Here is an 18,055-nt window from a genome sequence, read left to right as displayed (position 1 = left end):
AAGACCCTTTAAGATGTGGTGCTGGTGGCTGGGAAGCACCAGGCAAGGGGCTCCAGGACAACCTAACCTCCCGCTCCGCACCCCACTGTAACTCCCAGCAACCACAGCCACTGCCCACCACTCTGCGCTAAAGTCAACCTGACTGCCACTTTCCAGGTGTGCACCGATCCCCCACGGTTCGCTGACAGACACTATTTCATAAACTCCTCTTGAAAATTTAGGTCGCTTCTAGTAGTTTTTGATTATGATATGACACAGAGCTTCCAGCTACGGGTTTCCTGTTGTTATTATTGTGTGTGTATCTGTTTTCCTTTTCCTTTTCTTTGCTAAGTATTTGCTGAGATAAATCCTTAGGGGTGGAATTCTTGGGTTCCCACACCGTAAAGCCATAGAGATTTGGAGCTGGAAAGAACTGAGTAGGTCTCACTGTGAGATCGCTCTGTCCTCTCGACATCCATCAAGTCAGACACCCTGGCCTCTACAGAGGGAAAGACTTAAGTCAGGGCGACAAAGCTTTGTGACTGCTGGCTGTGGGCAGCCTGAGCTCTCGGCTTCTCTCCGTGTTACTGTAAAGGTGTTCCCTTAGGCTTAAACAACGGAAAACAAGTAGTCTCTGTCTGTCTGTCTGTCTGTCTCTCTCTCTCTCTCTCTCCCTTCCTCCCTCCCTCCATCCCATCCATCCATCCATCCATCCATCTATCTATATCCCACTTACTCTGTCTCTTTCCCTCCTGTCTCTGTCTCTCTGTCTCTCTGTGTGTATGTGTGTATGTATGTATGTATGTGTGTGTGTGTGTGTGTGTGTGTGTGTGTGTGTGTGTGTGTTGTGTGTTGGAGGGGCAGGGGATGGGGTGACATTTAGATGTTAGGAGAAAAAAAGGCAAATTGAAAGAAAGCCCCGATGGCTCTGGGCTTGCAGAGGGGGTCAGGTCCACAGGAGGGGACAGGACAGACACAGGGAACTTGTTTCTTGTTAATCTACACAGGTCTCTCCTGCTGCACAGTTACTGCACACATATCCCGAGGCAGGCTTGTTGGAGGGGATGGGAGGGGAGGAGCAGGCGCTGCCCCACCTTGCAGGCAGCCAGGCTCTGGGAGATTAAAAGCCAACATCTGGTGCCTCATGTTTTATTCTCTTTTCCCTGCACCGCCCTGGGCCCTCTGCTGTGCTGGACATGCTGAGGTCTGAGGCAGAGACCTGCGTGGTGGTGTCATTACAGAGGCTTCCGGATCAGACCCTTCGTGGCAAACTCGTGAAAGCCACTGTGGCTGTCCTGTCCACATCTACCTACCCAGGGCTGGCTAGGCTTGTGATGTGCAGGCAAGGGTGAATGTTCTCTGGGAGAGCCCCCTGCAAACAGGATCCTTCCCTGCATCCACCCCGAGAAAGGGCTCACCCGGCACAGTGCCCTCTGCTGGTGTGTTCTTGCAGCTCCTAAGTGGACCAGAGGCCTCGCCTCGGGTTGTTTCTGCAGGTTCTCCACCTGGGGAAGCACCTGGGCCTCTCTGTGACTTGACTGACGGCCAAAAGACAAGGCCATCTTCTCGTCACCACGACAGTGGAGGCGGACCTGTGTTTTCCCAAGCATCTCTCTGGTTCCAGTCTTTCTTCCTCACTCCCTCCTGCAGTTCCAGCCCTAACCAGGATTCTCCTGTCCACTGAAGGGGCAGAGCTGCCATCTGATAGCAGGGCAGGTGCCCAAGCTCCACTGGAGACTTGGGACCTATGGCCACACGGGAGCTGCAGGACCCAGCAGACAGGGAAGCCACCACCATCTGGGCTCACAGCCACACTGTCCGGACTGCTTCCTGAAAGCAGGGCAGAAATGTCCAGCCAGACACCCTGATCAGAAGAAACTGCTCCAACTCACCTGGCCTGAGAGGGGGCGGAGTGGCATGCCTAGCTCTCAGGACCCATCCCAGGGTCCACTCCACCTGCCCGGTACAGCCTCCAGCTGTGGACAGTGCAGTGACCATGGAGAAGGAGCAGCGTCTCCTGGATGTAGCTTCTTAGACAGCCTGAGGACCTTGGGGTGGACCAGGTCAAATGATGCTGCCCATACTCTGTGTCCTCTCACTTTCTGGTGACCTCAACACTAGGGTCATATGGGAATAGGGAGCTGGTGTCCCAGGATTCTGTGCACCACGATGGCTAGAAGCAGAGGACAGGAGCATAGGGAGGGGGCAGAGGACTAACGTGAAGATAGGGGTGGGGTGGGGGTGGGGTGGGATAAGGACCCAAAGTCCATCACTTGTGCAGAAACCAGAGCTTAGATATAATTAATTAATAAATACGACTTTCTCTGAGTGATGGTCATATACAGAAGAGAAATAGGGAGAAAGAAGAGGAGAATGCTAAGCCTGCCAGCGACTTTCGTGCATTGGCAGGTACCAACGATGTGACATGCTGAGCAGGGCAGAGCTGATGATGGAGGACAACGTCCGGTTCTCGTGTCTACCATGGATGCCACTTGTGTCTACCACGGCCCTGGGGCAAATACCTGCCTGGGACAGAAGAGAGCCCTGCGAGCTCAGGACACCTCTTCAGCTCAGCTGGAAGAAGAAGAACGCTTCCTCCTGCCTCACCCCCCCCTCCTCCCCCAAATAAAGCTGCGGTAAATCTTGGACAAGCCAGAGCAACTGTTGCCGGGAGCTCCGAGTCTCCCTGCTCTCAGCACCCCCCAAATGCTACCCATGTGCATGTCAGAGAGAACAATTCCAGTTTAATTTCCTGTAGTGGCCTATAAAACAGATTAAGGAAATATAAAATTGGAGCAGGCTCGGTTTGGGAAAAGCTTCTCTCTTTCCATTAAATTTTATTTTTTAATGGTAGCATTTAGAAGGAGCCTGCATGCAATCACGACGGAGGATTCCTCTGAAGCCGCCAATGGGATGTGCTGCACCCACGTACGGATTCTAAATGTCACACCGGAAACGGCAATGTAGATTGTCTGCCACATGAGAGGCACAGGGCTCTTTGAGAAATAAAAGGCCCCCAGAACTGATTTCCATCTCATCATATCTTTTTTTAAAAGTAATTTTAGAACTGTGGCCATGTATTAAATAAAATGAATGAGATCAAATTATGATTTAAAGTTGGAAACAATATGGCTTTCTTATTAATTTTTAATATAAATATATTAAGTTTATCAAGGATCTCATATGTTTTCTACTGTGAGCCTGGGGAATGCAATAAATGACTTCCCCGAGCATAATTTAAATATGGATATAAAAATCAGAAGGAAAAGACACACATGAAAGATAACAGTCTCTGGATCGGGTCACCACAGGGGCACACTGAAGCGAGTTTTCCTCTTCTGTCCATCCCAAGATGAAAGCAGTGTGTGTGTGTGTGTGCTGGGGGAAGTGGCCTGGGCATTCAGTAGGGGACACAGCATGGAGCTTCACCCACAAGCAGTCCCAGAGCCACTGACCCCCTATGTAACAGGCAGCAGGAAAGCCCAAAGCCTCCGAGGACCCATGTGAGCTGCCCAGCAGCTCCCCTGCAGACTCCACTCCGCTCCACACCTTCAAAGCCTCACTGCAAGTGTCAATTCCCTTTGAGGGGAATGTGCTGGGGGAGGCAGGCTATCCTTGAGAGACCGCCTGACTACTCATTTCCCCTGAACTGTCAGGCACCTCCAGTGAGTAAGCCTGGGCCCTTGCTGTGGAACGGGCTCTGGCCCTGTTAGACAGTCTGGACCTCGGAGGTCATCACAGTGATGGCAAGAAAGCTGGGATGCCCACAGGAAAGAGAGTTACAGATGTGACGAGCTCAGGGCTGCCTGTCACTGGCGGAAACCATGCCAGGAAGAGCTGCTGTTGCTGGGCTGGAGCAATGGTTCAGTGGTTAAGAACATTGAACGACTTACTACTCTTGCAGAGGACGCGAGTTCAGTTCCCAGCACCCACAAATCAGCTCACAACTGTCTGTAACTCCAGTTTCAGGAGATCTAATGTCTTTTTCTGGCCTCCATCGGGACCGCATGCCTATGGTGCACACACATACATTCAGGCAACGCGCGAGCACATGCGCACACACACACAGAGTTGCTTCTGTGTTACTGTCTTTAATCTGTCAATATAACGATGTTTTAAAAAGTTATTTATTTTTATATTATGTGTTGAGTGTTTTGCCTGCATGTATGTAGGTACACTGAATGCTCATCTAGTCCTCTCAGAAGCCAGGAGAGGGCAATGGATCCCCTGGAGCTGGAGTGACTGATGGTGTAAGACACCATGTGCGGGCTGGGAACTGAACTGGGATCCTCTGCAAGAGTAGCAACCACTCTTAGCTTTGAATCTTTGCAGAACTAAGGCAGTAAGTATTAACATAGTCCCCGAGGGACTCTGAAAGAGTCACACATATTCCCGGGATGCTGGCGTCATCATGAATAAACCTATAGGTCATCTCGGGCTGCAGTGCGCTGTGGGACACACTACACCAGACAGAGGGGAAGGCGGGACTTCGGTTTTGTTTCCAAGTACTGTTTTTGATTTCTACTTTGACTCCACTTGGTCTGACTCTTACACCTATGAACCGTTTACATTAACTGGTACTTGTTTAACGGCCCAGCATGTGGCCTGTGTTCTACTGTGACATGCATTCTTTACATACTTGCAAAGGACATCGATTCTGCCTTTGTTGAGGAGGACATTTTATAAACATCACCAAGGCCTGACTGACCCGTGGTAGTACTAAATTTTCCTCTGTCAGTTTCCTGTCTGGTCGTTCTTCTCAACTGCAGACAGACAGACTTCATGCTGCTGCCTCTCCTTGCCGTTCTGTTTTCTTTCAGATCTATAGGTTTGGTTTGGTTGGGTTTTGAGACAGAGTGCCACTGTGCTACCCAGATTGGCCTTGAACTTGCTAGGGTGCCCAGGTTGGCCTCCAACTAGGAATCCTCCTGCCTCAGGCTCCACAGCAGAGCTCTACCAGGTTTTGTTTCCACTGTTAGAAACTGTGTGGTTTGGTGCAGGCACGTTTAGTGTTATTTCAGTTTTTGAGTAGATGGCTACATTTCCATCCTAGGATGTCCTTGGTCTCTAGGAAAGCTTTCTTTGCCTTGAAGTCTACTTATATGATACTAACAAAGCCACTCCAGGTATCTTTTGATGATGTTTTTCAATGATGTGTTTTCTATCTTTTTATTCTCAGTCTGTCCATATTATATTTAAAGAGTTTCTTTTAGACAGTACATACTTGGGTTACTTTCAAATACATTTGCCTTTCAGAGTATTTAGGCAATTTATATAGACTATATCATTCACAATGTAATTATTACTACACTAGAGTTTAAATATACAACTTTACTTTTTGTTTGTTCTTTCTACCTTTTATGTGTCTGTTTCTTTTTCAAATACCCCCTGTGTTCCCCTATCTATCTTTTAACATGCCATTTAAAGATTTATTTACTTATGGAGGAACTAGTCTTCATGTAGTCTAGGCTGGCCTTGAACTTGCTGTGTAGGTAAGAATGACCTTGAATGTCTCATCCTACTACCTCTACCCTCCCTGGTGCTGAGATTATGTGAGTGCACCACCACACTCCTGCAATGAGATGCCAGAGATCGAACCACTGGTCTCCTGCATGCTGGGCAAGCACTCTACCAACTGAACTATGATGCAACCCATCTGGGAGTGTCTTTGAGTACATTCCTTTACACAGCTTTGTAAGAAGTGGTTGCTTTAAGCCTCACCCCCTCCATCCTCATCACAGTCTATTGGTGTCTTCATTCTTAGCAGTTGGAATCAGGTACAGAGACTTCCTTTCCCCTCCCCCCTCCCTACTTTCCTTCTTCCCTCCCTCCCTCCCCTCTTGGAACATAATTATCCAGCTGTTTTCTCCACATACTTCTAGAACCCCCCAGACAGCGTTAGAATTTTTGCTTCAACCGTCAACATAGACAACCGAAGGGGAGAAGGAAACCCCACTTATTCACATTTTTGCTTATTGTAGTTTTTCTTGCTGATGCTTCAAGATCTCTTCTTCTATTGTTTTTCTATTGTTTTAGAGCTTTGGGCAGCAATTCTTTCAGGAGAGATCGGATGGTGATGAGTTCTTTTAATTTTCCTGTGACTGTGACCAGCTTGATTTCCTTTTCAATGCTTGACAGATGCTTGTGCTGAATTAAGGTTTGGGGATTACCAATTCTTTTCTCTCTTTTCTCACGTGAAAACGGAGTGCTATTTTGTAGGATTTCTGGTGATCCACTCTGATTCAGATTGTTCTTCCCCTATTGGCAAGGACTCATTTTATATTCTCGCTACTCTGAGGATTGGTTTGGGATTTGAGTTCTATTTGAGTAATGAATCTGGGTGAGAATGTCTTTATGTTTAATTTGGGGGGGGGTTAATTAGCTTTATATCTTTTTGCTAAATTCAGGTAGTTTCGCATCACTTAAAACTATTGTAGTAAAATATATAAGTGACATTCCAAACTTTATCATGTTAGCTGGCTAGTCAGCTGTGCCAACTAGATAACAAGTTAGAGTCATTTGGAAGAAGGAACTGGACTGAGAAAATGCTTCCACCAGACTGGCCTGCAGGCAAGCCTATGGGGCATCTTCTTGATTGATGATTGATGTGGGAGGGCCACTGTGGGCTGTGACAATCTTCAGTGGGTGATCCTGAGTTGTGTAAGAAAGCAAACTGAGCAGGCCAGACAGAGCAAGTCAGGCAGCAGCACTCTTCCACGGCTTCTGCTCCGGTTCCTGCCTCCAGATTCCCGCCCTAAATTCCTGCCCTGACTTCCCTTGGTGGATTTACAAGCTGTAAGGTGAAATAAACCCTTCCCTCGCCAAGTTGCTTTTGATTGTGGTGTTTAATCACAGCAAGAGAAACCCTAACTAAGACACCATGTCAGCCATCTTTCCGTGGCTAGTGGCACAGGCACACCCACACTATTGGGCAGCCATGCCTGTTATTCACACGCAGGACATCTGCACCATGCCATGCTGAGGGGTGTCTGTTACACAGCAAGTGCCCACCCCTGTGTGTTCGCCCTAGACCCTGGGAACCACTGCTCTGCTTTCTGCTGTCTGCAGTTATTCTAGGTGGCTCTCAAATGTGGAATCACGTAGCACATGTGTGTCATATGTAATTAGTGCGATACCTTCAAAGTTCATCACGGCACAGCATGCCTGGGAGTTTCGCTCTTTTTAGGGCTGAATAATATGCGTTTGTGTGTCTATGGTTACATTTTCACTCCACCGATGGGTTGCCTTTGGATGCACAGTGCTTAGAATTTTGATAAAGTTCATTTTGTTGGCCACTGGGTCTTCAACTGCCCAGGCCTTTGTCACAGTCAAGCAATCATTGCTAAATCTGATGTTGTGAGGCTTTCCTTCTTGGTTTTAATCTGTTTATAGTTTTAGCTATTATGTTGAGGATTTTCATCCACTTGAGTTACTTTCTCTATATGGACATCAGTTTCTCTAACACCATTTGTTGAAGTGTCTGTCCTTTCCTTAATGAGTGGTGCTGTTGAAAATTACTTTTCCATATGTGTGAGGGTCTAGTTCTGCATTTTGTACTGTGTACATGTTGGTCTATGTGTCCATCTTTATACCAGTAACATACTGTTTTGATTACTATAGCCTTTGTTTTGATAACTATAGTAAGTGTTGAAATCAGGAATTGGCATTCTTCAACTTGGTTCTTTTTGTTTTGGCTATTTTGTTGGGGATGAGGTTGTCTGCTGTGGGATGGTCTGTATATCAAATTGCTCTGATTGGTCAATAAATAAACACTGATTGGCCGGTGGCTAGGCAGGAAGTATAGGTGGGACTAACAGAGAGAAGAAAAAAAAAGAACAGGAAGGCGGAAGGAGTCACTGTCAGCTGCCACCATGACAAGCAGCATGTGAAGATGCCGGTAAGCCACGAGCCACGTGGCAAGGTATAGATTTATGGAAATGGATTAATTTAAGATATAAGAACAGTTAGCAAGAAGCCTGCCATGGCCATACAGTTTGTAAGCAATATAAGTCTCTGTGTTTACTTGGTTGGGTCTGAGCGGCTGTGGGACTGGCAGGTGACAAAGATTTGTCCTGACTGTGGGCAAGGCAGGAAAACTCTAGCTACAGTTGTCTCTTGAGTTTCCATGTGAATTTTAAGACTGATTTTTCTATTTTGATGGGAATGTGTATATCATTCTGAGCAATGTTGATATCTTCAGTTTTCTAATTCATATGCATGAGATGTCACTGTTTATATTTTAATGTCTTTCCTTCATCATTTTGGTTAATTTCTAAGTGTTTTATGGTATTACAAATAGAAATATTCAATTTCTTTTTTGTTAGTAGATAGAATGACAGATGATTTATGAATGTTGACTTTAAATTATACTAATTTGCTAACCAATTTATTAGTTATAGTGTGTGTGTGTGTGTGTGTGTGTGTGTGTGTTTTCAACATATAAAATTTTGTCATCTGTGGACAGAGATAAAGCTTACTTTTTCTTTTCTAGATTGAATGCCTCTACTATTGTTTCAAGTGCTTTTTATATTTACCTTTTTTCTCTTCTTCTTCTGGGAGTGTAAAATCAGAGGCCTAACATTACTAGTCACTGGTCCCCAGGTCCTCAAGGCCTTGTTCAATTTTACTTGTATTATGCTTTTTTCCCTGTGTGATTGTTTTCAGAGTGGGCAGTTCCTACCTTTCTGTCTTTGAGTTTCCCGGTCCATGCTGTGACCACTCTTCCCGTGATGAGTTCTCTCCACTATTTTGCTTGCTGAATTTATCGGCTCTTACATTTCTATTTCTTCCTCCACATCTTCTCTCTCTTCACCAAGAGTCTCTCTGTTTTTTCGTTTGTTTGGATAGGATTTGTAATTGCTCACTGAAGCATCTCGATAATGGTCGTTGTAAAATCACTGTCAAATGATTCTAATGCATCTGCTATCTCAAAGCTGGCGTCTGCTGATTGCTGTTAAAGATTAGGACTGGTTCTTTGTATGGTAAGTGATTTTCAACTGAAATACAGGCCTTTTGAGAATCCGAATTTTATGCAAACCTTGTTTCATCCGGCTGTCCCTGGCATCACTCGGGAAGGGGGGTTGAGGATTACACTTTGTTGGTGCCAGCCAGAGGCACAAGTCCAGGTTTCCTACCCAGCTCCTTGCACTATTGAGTTTAGAATTGCTAGTAGGGAAATTTATGCTTATTTTCTTTAAGATGGTTTAATCACAATGCTTGCATTTCATCCATTATTTTTTGTCTTCCTCCTCTTTTATAAAATATGGTTTAAAAAATGTGTGTGTGTGTGTGTGTGTGTGTGTGTGTGTATGAGTGTGTGTGCGTGTGCATGCATGAGCACCCATCCCCATGGACATGTGTACTGGCACCCACAGAAGTCAGAACAGGGTGTTGGATTCTCTGAAGCTGGAGATACAAGAGGTCGTGAGCCTTCTCAAGTGAGTGTTGGGAAATGAACTTGTGTTTTCTGGAAGAGCAGCAAACACTTTAAACACTGAACCATCTCCATAGCTGCATCTCCTCTCTTTCTTGTTTAAAAACACACACCCAATGTTACTATTTCCTATTGGAATTTAGTAGGTGACATTCATAAGTATCAGAGCCAGGCGCTTTGATGGCGGTGGCATCAGTGGCATTTATGGCATGCCCCCATGTCCTTTTCCCTGTCTTCTTTTCCTCCCTCCCAACTGACCCACATGCCAAGTTGTGACCCTGCATGTGCAGAGGGGCCAAACATGCATACAGAGTCTTAAAAGGCCTTGGGGCTTCCATACAAGACTGTGGATCTGTTCACTTTCCTCTGGCGAGGCAGGGGCTCTGATCAGATTCCTAAATGTGAACATGACCACAGAGATTAAAAACTGCTGTAGAGAATTAAGAAACGGGAAGAGGAAAACTGCGTGACTTGGCTGTTGTGAAGGGCTGGAAAGCAGGGTGCAGACTGGAGCAGAGACCTGCGCGGTTGTGCTGTGGGATCCGCCTGGATAGGAGGGTGTAGCTGATAAGTGCGCATGAGTGAAAGGAGCAACTTCCGGGACCTGAAGCCTGTACTTCCTGTTTAGGACCATAATGGCCAAACAGATCTTTAAAACAAGAGAAGAAACATAGTGAACCTGGATTGCAAAAGGTATCCAGGAAAAGGAAGGATGACTGTTGACTTCTACTAGCAAAGTACCACAAGCAAAGGAACCAGGCTGGGAGCCAGGCCGTGGAGTCGGCAGCAAGCAAATCCACAGAAAAACATCTGCCCACTGACACAGAAGTCAGATTAGTAACAAAAGCCTTCCAAGAAGCATCTGGAAAGAAATGGAAGTGAGTGAGAGAGGAGGAAGGCAGAGGAGCGCTGTACAGGGACGGCAGGACGGCTGTGTGGCCATCCTGAGACGTGAACTCCAGCTGAGAAAAGAGGAGACAAGCAAAGGACATCAGAGCTGGCCGAGCGAGTGGTCCCTCCTCCAGGAGGCTGGATCCGAGCTGAACCCGTGAGGCATTCCCGTTCCTGTTTCTGAAGATGCTCTCAGATATCTGCTTGGTGCTCGGGCTTTGAAAACCGTACGGAAGCTGTTTCATTTCATTACTTTCAGGGTTTACCCGGTAAAGAGGGTAGCTGTTACAAGGGTGAAGCAGAGGTCTTCCTTCCTGCTTTCTAGGTTGCCTGAGTGGTGGGGAAACCACCCAGGAGAAAGGCTTTCTGCCGGAAGCCCCTGACCTGCACCTTCACTCACAGGTCACACATGTTCTCACGGGACAGTGTAGGTTTGAGTCATCTGCTAAGAAATGCTCAGAAACGGTCATGAGAAGGTCTGCTGCAGACGCAGCTCAAAGAGCAGGGCCCTGCTTGGGGCTCCTATTCATTAAGAGATCCACCTACTCCAGCGTGAATTGGTTTGGGGGGATGACACAAGTGTCTGTGTTTGGTGCCATCAGGGGACACATAAGATACATCAGTCCCTTGAGGAAGTCCCACTCTCCTTGGGGTAACGCTCCAATATGAAGGATATAGTCGTTCAAGAGGAAGACCATATTTGTAACCCCAAACTGTAAACACAATAAAGGTCCCAAATGCTTGAGACAGGCAAGCGTATCCTCAATGCTGCCTCAACCACTTCCACAAACAACTCTACAGACGAGTTATTATCCTCATCTATAAAAGAAAATCATAATTGGAGAGACTAAGTGTCTTGCTTTGAGTTACAAAGCTACATGGTCGGACTAGAACTTGCACCCGTGACTCTAAAGCTGGCACCCTTGATGCTCCACCAAGGATGCCAGGGAACATATTTGCTCTTGGGGTGCTCATAAGAACATATCAGAAGCTTGGAGACTTGTCTGAAGGCCAAGTATTTGGAATAAGCCTGGGGCTGTCTCGAGTCAAACAGGTTGTCCTGGGTGAGACCATGTTTTAAAGGCAGATGGCCCGATGCCCCTCCCAGGACACCCTTCCCTTGGCCTTGCTCAGCACTCACACGTGGGCTTATTTCTGGTGCCAAGAGCAGGGAATGCCAGCAGATTTCCAAGAGAAGCTTCTGGATAGGGTGTGGCAACCTCACAGAAGGGGGCAGGCATGACAGGGGAGAGACTGAGTGCAAGAGGTGTCACAGGCTGTTCTGGAGGGTCACCAGAAGGTTCTGGCCATGGCCTGCATCCTCTGCACAAGCCACATCACCATAAGCTCACACTGAGATGTCTGGGTGGACTGGCTTCGGCTGTCTTTGCAGCTGAGGGTGTTTGACGCCCTCAGCTGAAACTCTGCAGGTTGGCAAGGTTTCGGCCCCCAGTGAAGAACGGAAGACAGTCAGACATACTCATGTCTCCCCCGCCTTGCCTCCAAAGTGGCATCAGGGACTCAGCTGGGCTTGAAGGCATTTCTGTACACTTAGTGTTTCCAGAAAGCATCATCCACTTAAATGGGACAGTTGAGAGAAGGGAGGAGCCTTGCATTCTAGTGTGGATTTTTAAACCTTTTCACATGTCTGTCTCCTCCATTAAACTGGGGGGGGACGATAATGGGTCTTATTCAAAATAGCAGCGTTATTTAATCAACAACTCACATTGAATTAAACAGAATATGCAGAACTGGCTGTGCCTCAGAGAGATTTAAATGGGCTTTTGCACATCTTCAACTTAGTGTTTCATTTGCCAAACATGAACAGAAACACTTGTCTTGCCTTACAACTGTCATCTGTCACAAGGACCAAGTATAACCATGTATGTATGAGCCCCACACAAATGGAAGGGCCAATGTGATCACTTATGAAGTACCTACAAGCATGGTAACCCTGGGCTGGGTACATGATATATGTGGGGAGCTTTCTCTACGTTATTGTTTTCTATTGGGACCTTCACTCAGCGGACCAAAGGGAGTGTAAAGACCTAGGGGTTGGTAAATCAGTATTAACAAAGGGCCACAGCCTGTTCTGGCAGCAGGGGAAGAAAGGGGAGATGCAGAGGCTAGAGACTGGTGGCCAGGTCTTGCCGACCATAAGAAGAGACATACTGTGTTCAGAGCGTGTGGAGAAGGGTGATTTGTAGGACAGAGCACATCTGTAGTGGTGTTCTGAGACTCACCCCAGTTGGTAAGAGTGACTGTTAAAATCATCATGATTAGGAGCCCGGGGAGATAGTTCAGTAGGTTAAGTGTTTGTCATGCAGGCATGAAGACCCGAGGTTGAGCCCTAGGACCCATGTTAGAAGCTGGGTGTAGAAGAGTGGCCTTAAAATCCCCAATGCTGGGGAAACGGAGACAGTCAAATCCCTAGTACTCACTGGCCAGTCAGTCTAGTCCAGTCAGTGGGCTCCAGGTGGCAAAGAGCCCATGTTTCCCCCAAATAAGGTGGATGGCTCTTGAGGAATGACACCTGGTTGACCTCTGGTCTCCACATGCATGCATACACACCTATACATACACATGCACCCATAATACACAAGCAGGCAGATTCTACACCGACAGTGTAAAATGAATTACATTTGGGTACATTTTATACCACAGAAATTGGCAAGTGTGACAAATGTTTTAAGAGATGGTTGTTAAACATTTACCAGCACACTCAGGCGTGTGTGTGTGTGTGTGTGTGTGTGTGTGTGTGTGTGTGTGTGTGTGCGTGCGCGCGCGCGCTCATGTGCTAAAAACAGAGCTTAGCAATCACCAAGTAGAGTCCTGGCAAGAGCCAGAGGAAGGTACACCAGGCAGAACCCAAGTCTTGGCATACTCACCAGCCTCAGATTCTTCATGGCTTGAGGAAACATGCCTTGATGTAGCTGCAGCTTGCCAACCTTCATTACCTGCACACCTCTGACGGGATGGCTTCCAGGGAAAAAGATCCTGGAGGAGATCGAAAGGGCAACAGTGTTAGTAGCTCTCACTAACTCATACCTTTGCAGACAGTATTTCATCCGAAGACTGGGAAACAGGGGAAGAGCTGGCTGTGAATGTTAATGAGCTCCTGAAGTGAAATTAGTTTGTGATCCAGAAGCCAGTACTGAGAGGAACGGATATATAATAACCTCTCTTCAGAGCCCTGGAATACTTTCTGCACTGGGAAGGGGGTGGGGTCTCATACAACTGGATGGCTTTATGGTTAACACTAGAAAAGAGGAAATCTGTCTGGACCTCTGCAATTACATCTGGAGGATGCCACACTGTATTCTGGAGTTTGAACCCAAGCCAGGTCCTCTTCCACGAAGCTCCAACACTAACCCAGCTCCCATCAACATATATTTGTGGAATAAACGGAAGGGATCTGCTGCCACACAGGAGCATTTCACCCCAGGCTGCATGGGCTCACAGACGAGGAGCAGCTGAAGCAGGGAGGGCTCAGGGCCAGCGTTAGCTAGGAGATGGCGCTAAAGATGGCCACGTGGCCGTCCAGGCAGGTGCCTCCCTCCTCTGGAGAAGCAGCACTGGAGGGTGTCCCCGCATGCTATCAATACATATTTGTTGACTAAAGGAATGGGCATTTCTCCCGCATGCTATCAATACGTATTTGTTGACTAAATGAATGGGCATTTCTCCCGCATGCTATCAATACATATTTGTTGACGAAATGAATGGGCATTTCTCCGATTCCAAACCAAGGCTGCCACACCTCCTCTGCGAAGCCCTTTGACTGAGTCTTGGTTGCAGTGTGCATCATGGTCCACCGTTCTACAGCAGCTATGTGCTACTTTCTCTCACCACTGGTTAAGGTTCCCCAGTCTACTCTATGTGTTCTCACAACATCCACATCCAACTCAACTCATACTTGAGGCCTTTTGCGTTGTCATAGTTTCTTCTCCTGTTTCTGTAGCAAAATTCCATAACAAAAGTAACTTAAAGGAGAAAGGGTTCACTGACTGACAGTTCCAGGCCACAGCCCAACATGGCAGGGAATTCGGTGTCAGGGAATCCACAGAGACAGTTGGTAAGATTATGTCCATCCACAGTCAGAAGAGGATAGCAATAAACTCATACGTGCCGATATTCAGCTTGCCCTCTCCATTCTATACAGCATGGGATCTCTAGCCCAGGGGATGGTCCATATCAACACAGTCAAGACAATTCCCCAGAGACCTTCTCAGAGGCTAACCTTCAGACAACCTCACACAGGTGAGCCCAGAGGCATGTCTCCCAGCTGCCAAATTAGCAATTAGTACCGACTGTCACAGGCGCATAATCCAGCATAGGATGGGTGTGGTGGTGGATCAAGAGTGAGGACTCGGGACTGTGTCTTATCATATTGGATCCTACAGTATTGTCTATTCTGCCTCCAACAGGCTCTAGGCCAGTGGTTCTCAACCTTCCTAGTGCTGCGACCCTTTAATACAGCTCCTCATGTTGTGGTGACCCCCAACTACACCATTATTTTCATTGCTACTTTATAACTGTGATTTTGCTACTGTTAGGAACCATAATTTAAGTGTTTTGAGATGGAGGTTCGCCAAAGGGGTTGTGACCCACAGGCTGAGAACTGCTGCTCTAAGTGAACGCCGAGCTTCTGTTGTCTACACAGGGTCACATCGAGGCTCAGGGGAAATGCCACACTGGACAGGCACGAGTGTTTTCCTCGAGGCCCAGTGGTCCCACTGGACACAGAAAAACATTCATGCATGCGTTAAAACAACATTACAGGAAGGAGAGTGAATTCATGCTCATATCCTGCGAATCATATATTCAGTTCCGTGAGTGGAGGGAGAAGATGATACAGTGGTCAGTGAGAGAACTGACTGGTGGCTGGCGGACTGGAGAAGGACACATGGGGTAAGCTGGCTCCCAAGAACGTGGAATGACTGTATTAGAGGAGGAAGGATGGGCATTTAGACAGCCAGGGAGGACAAGCAGGACACACTCCCGATGTGGAGACGGAGGCACCTGCCTTGATAGCCCATGGCCGCACAGACAGTCCTGGAGCTGATTTTGACAGTGATTGGCCCTGTGTGGCTCTGCCTCAGCTGCCCTTCCTCTACGAGCCCGCTGAACCCACAGTCAAGCTCCTCGTGTAACAGATCTTCCGCACTCCGTTCCCTTGACTCAGCTCCTCGCCATGGAATTCAATATCGAAACCTATCTGTTCATGCTCTTCCAAAGGTAGATTGCTAACCTGGGGGCAAGCACTGTGCCCCGGAAGGCGGACATGCCTCTTTACAGACCCAGAAGAGGAGGAGAGTGAGAACAAAGCAGACACCTGCGTCCCCAATCTCCTTCATCTCTGGCGTACGTACGCTATGAGGTCAACCATTCCACCTCCTGTCCCTTCCAGAATGAACATCATTATGGAGTTGGATGAAAATGATTTTAAGATCCTCAGACAAAAGGCTTAAGTGCAGGACGCCATTATCAGAAGGTAATTGCCCCAGACACGTTCCCTGAAAAGCACACCTGGATTCGGGGTTTTATTTTATTGCTGTGAATGTGGTATAGTTAAATTTAAAGGCCAAAAAGTAATTTTATACTAATAATCTCTGCACTAAGTGGGTGCCTGTCATGTCAGTGAGCAGAAGGAAAGAAAAATCTTCGGTTCTGCGACGACAGCAGAGAAAGTGGTGCATAATTACACCGTGACAGGTGCCTGCCTCGGTCACCGGAAGATTAAAAACGGAGTGGAGTTTCTTCAGGGAGGGTGGGCAGGAGGCTCCTGGGGGGGGGGGGTGAGGGCGCCCACACAAAAATTCAGGGAGCCGGCTCTTAGTCAGGGGCTGCCAGGAACTTTGGTTCCTGGAGGCCTCCCAGCTGACATGTGGAATCAGAGTCACGCTTACTGGCTGGAGCAGCACCCCAGGGAGCTCTGGCGGGGATGGGGTGGGGGGTGAGGCTCACTCTTGCTGGGTGGTCCACTTGGGGTGTGGGCTTTGCATGAACCTCCCGCACAGGGAAGTGATGAGAGAGGGGAGGGTCTACTGGTCTTCACCTCCAGGGCTATCAGATGTCAATCAAGGCTACAGAGAGAGCCGGAAGGTTGGTTGGGGGGCACCAGTCATCAGGGTATGACAGTGAGGGGGAAGCACAGATGTGAGACATCGGGTTCTGGGTCCAGTACTTTCAGGCCTCTGCAAGAGTCCAAGGTGTATTCTCACCCTCGGAGGACTCAGAGCTAGGCTGGAGGACTAAGGACTGAGTCACAACATAGACAGGAGCAGGAGTATCCATCCCTCTGCTCCCTCCCGACACAGCACAGACACTGGTGCTTGGGAGCAGCCAGCACCATAGTGACTTGGGGATCAGCAAGAGGGAGCTGGTTCAGACTGAGGAGAAGATGGGGTGCTGGGCTCAGCCTGCGGGGCACGGGAAGGGGCAGAGGTGGTAGGGGAGGCGCCCTGAGTCCAGGCTGTTCACTGCAGATAAATCCGGCTCCCAGCTCCCTATCAATGCTACCCTCTTGAGGGGAAGAAGAATGTTTCACCACACGGAGAACTGGAAAAGAAGCCCTCGTGTCCGAGACACCTGGGTTAAGACTGTGGCCACAAAAAAGGAGGGTTTGAGACAAACAAAGCCATAGAGATGATTCAACGGAATCTTTGAGAATTCAAAGGACATGGAGAAAAGGAGCCCCGCGCAGGACCTTTGCGGATGCTCAGCTTCCTCCCACGTCAAACAGCAACACTCCCATTGCTTCAATAGTGGCTGAGCTTGGCATTTACAGGGAGGGAAGCATTCATCGCTCAGGCCTGTTTTAAAAACCTGAACATAAAGCATTTGCTGGTCCTAAAATGAGAGCTTAGCCTGCCTGCTGGACCTACATCTCTGAGTGAATATGTAGATCTAGTTGTATGGGTTTTAGCTGAGAAATGTGGAATGGTGATGGAGCCTGAAAAACCAGTTTGCAACTCCTGAAAATCTGGTCCATGGGAGAAATGTGTCACTAGATGAAGCGACTAGACGAAAGGATGCTGGGAATCTCCCAGTGGCGGGGGCTGCAATCTGAACCCACCATTCAGTCACTGACATGGGACAGCCAGACACTGAGTGCGGTCTGATGGGACACGGTTGAAATTATTTGGCATTACCTATACAGCTCCCTTGCCAAACCAAACAGAACCCAACAAACCAAACAGAATCTAATGGATCCCATAAAATTAAATTCCATTTTATGGGAAACACAAGTGATAAAGGAGAGGGTAGAAGCAGCTGGCTGAAAGCTGAGGCTGTGGGAATCCACAGGCCCTCAATGCAGGGTCCTTAACAGGTCATGGAAGGAGCAGGAAGAGACAACAGGGAAGAGCAGTTGAGATTTCAAAACTCTTGAGAGACGTAACAAACACATGCAATACGTTGGCCTGGTGTATTCTGATCCAAACAGAGCAGTGGTAAAAAGGCCTTTCTCAGATAACGAAGGAAATCTGAGCAGGCGATGGCATCTGAGCTTTAAGGAAATGTCCACCTGTTTTATGTTAAATGATGTAATGTCTGAGACATGATTTAAATATCTTCAGCAGAATCCCTTTTCCCAGCAATGGTGGATTAGCTTGCTTCAGACCAACGCCTGTTACGAACAAGAAAAAAATGGTCAAAATATTTTAAGAACGCTGTTTGAAGGTAAGCCAGACCATGGAAGCAGCAGGGTCCTAATGGTTCACATTTGTGGAAAGACTGGAAGGTTAGGGA

At 47.6% G+C, this 18,055-nt stretch overlaps 1 protein-coding gene across 3 annotated transcripts in view; it reads right to left on the bottom strand.

Annotated features, from left to right (window-relative positions):
- The window catches only part of Smyd3 (SET and MYND domain containing 3), a 575,124-nt gene that overhangs the window by 3,511 nt on the left and 553,558 nt on the right, over positions 1-18,055 (bottom strand). For all 3 annotated transcript variants that reach the window (XM_028865490.2, XM_028865491.2, XM_037211193.1), the window contains one exon: positions 13,192-13,300. In XM_028865490.2, coding sequence (XP_028721323.1) covers positions 13,192-13,300 — 109 coding nt within the window. The remainder of the gene's footprint in view (positions 1-13,191; positions 13,301-18,055) is intronic.

The sequence above is a fragment of the Peromyscus leucopus genome, chromosome 15, assembly GCF_004664715.2.
Source record: "Peromyscus leucopus breed LL Stock chromosome 15, UCI_PerLeu_2.1, whole genome shotgun sequence".
NCBI lineage: Eukaryota > Metazoa > Chordata > Mammalia > Rodentia > Cricetidae > Peromyscus > Peromyscus leucopus.
The sequence above is the reverse complement of the archived record's forward strand: the minus strand, read 5'-3'. Positions and strand labels throughout refer to the sequence as shown.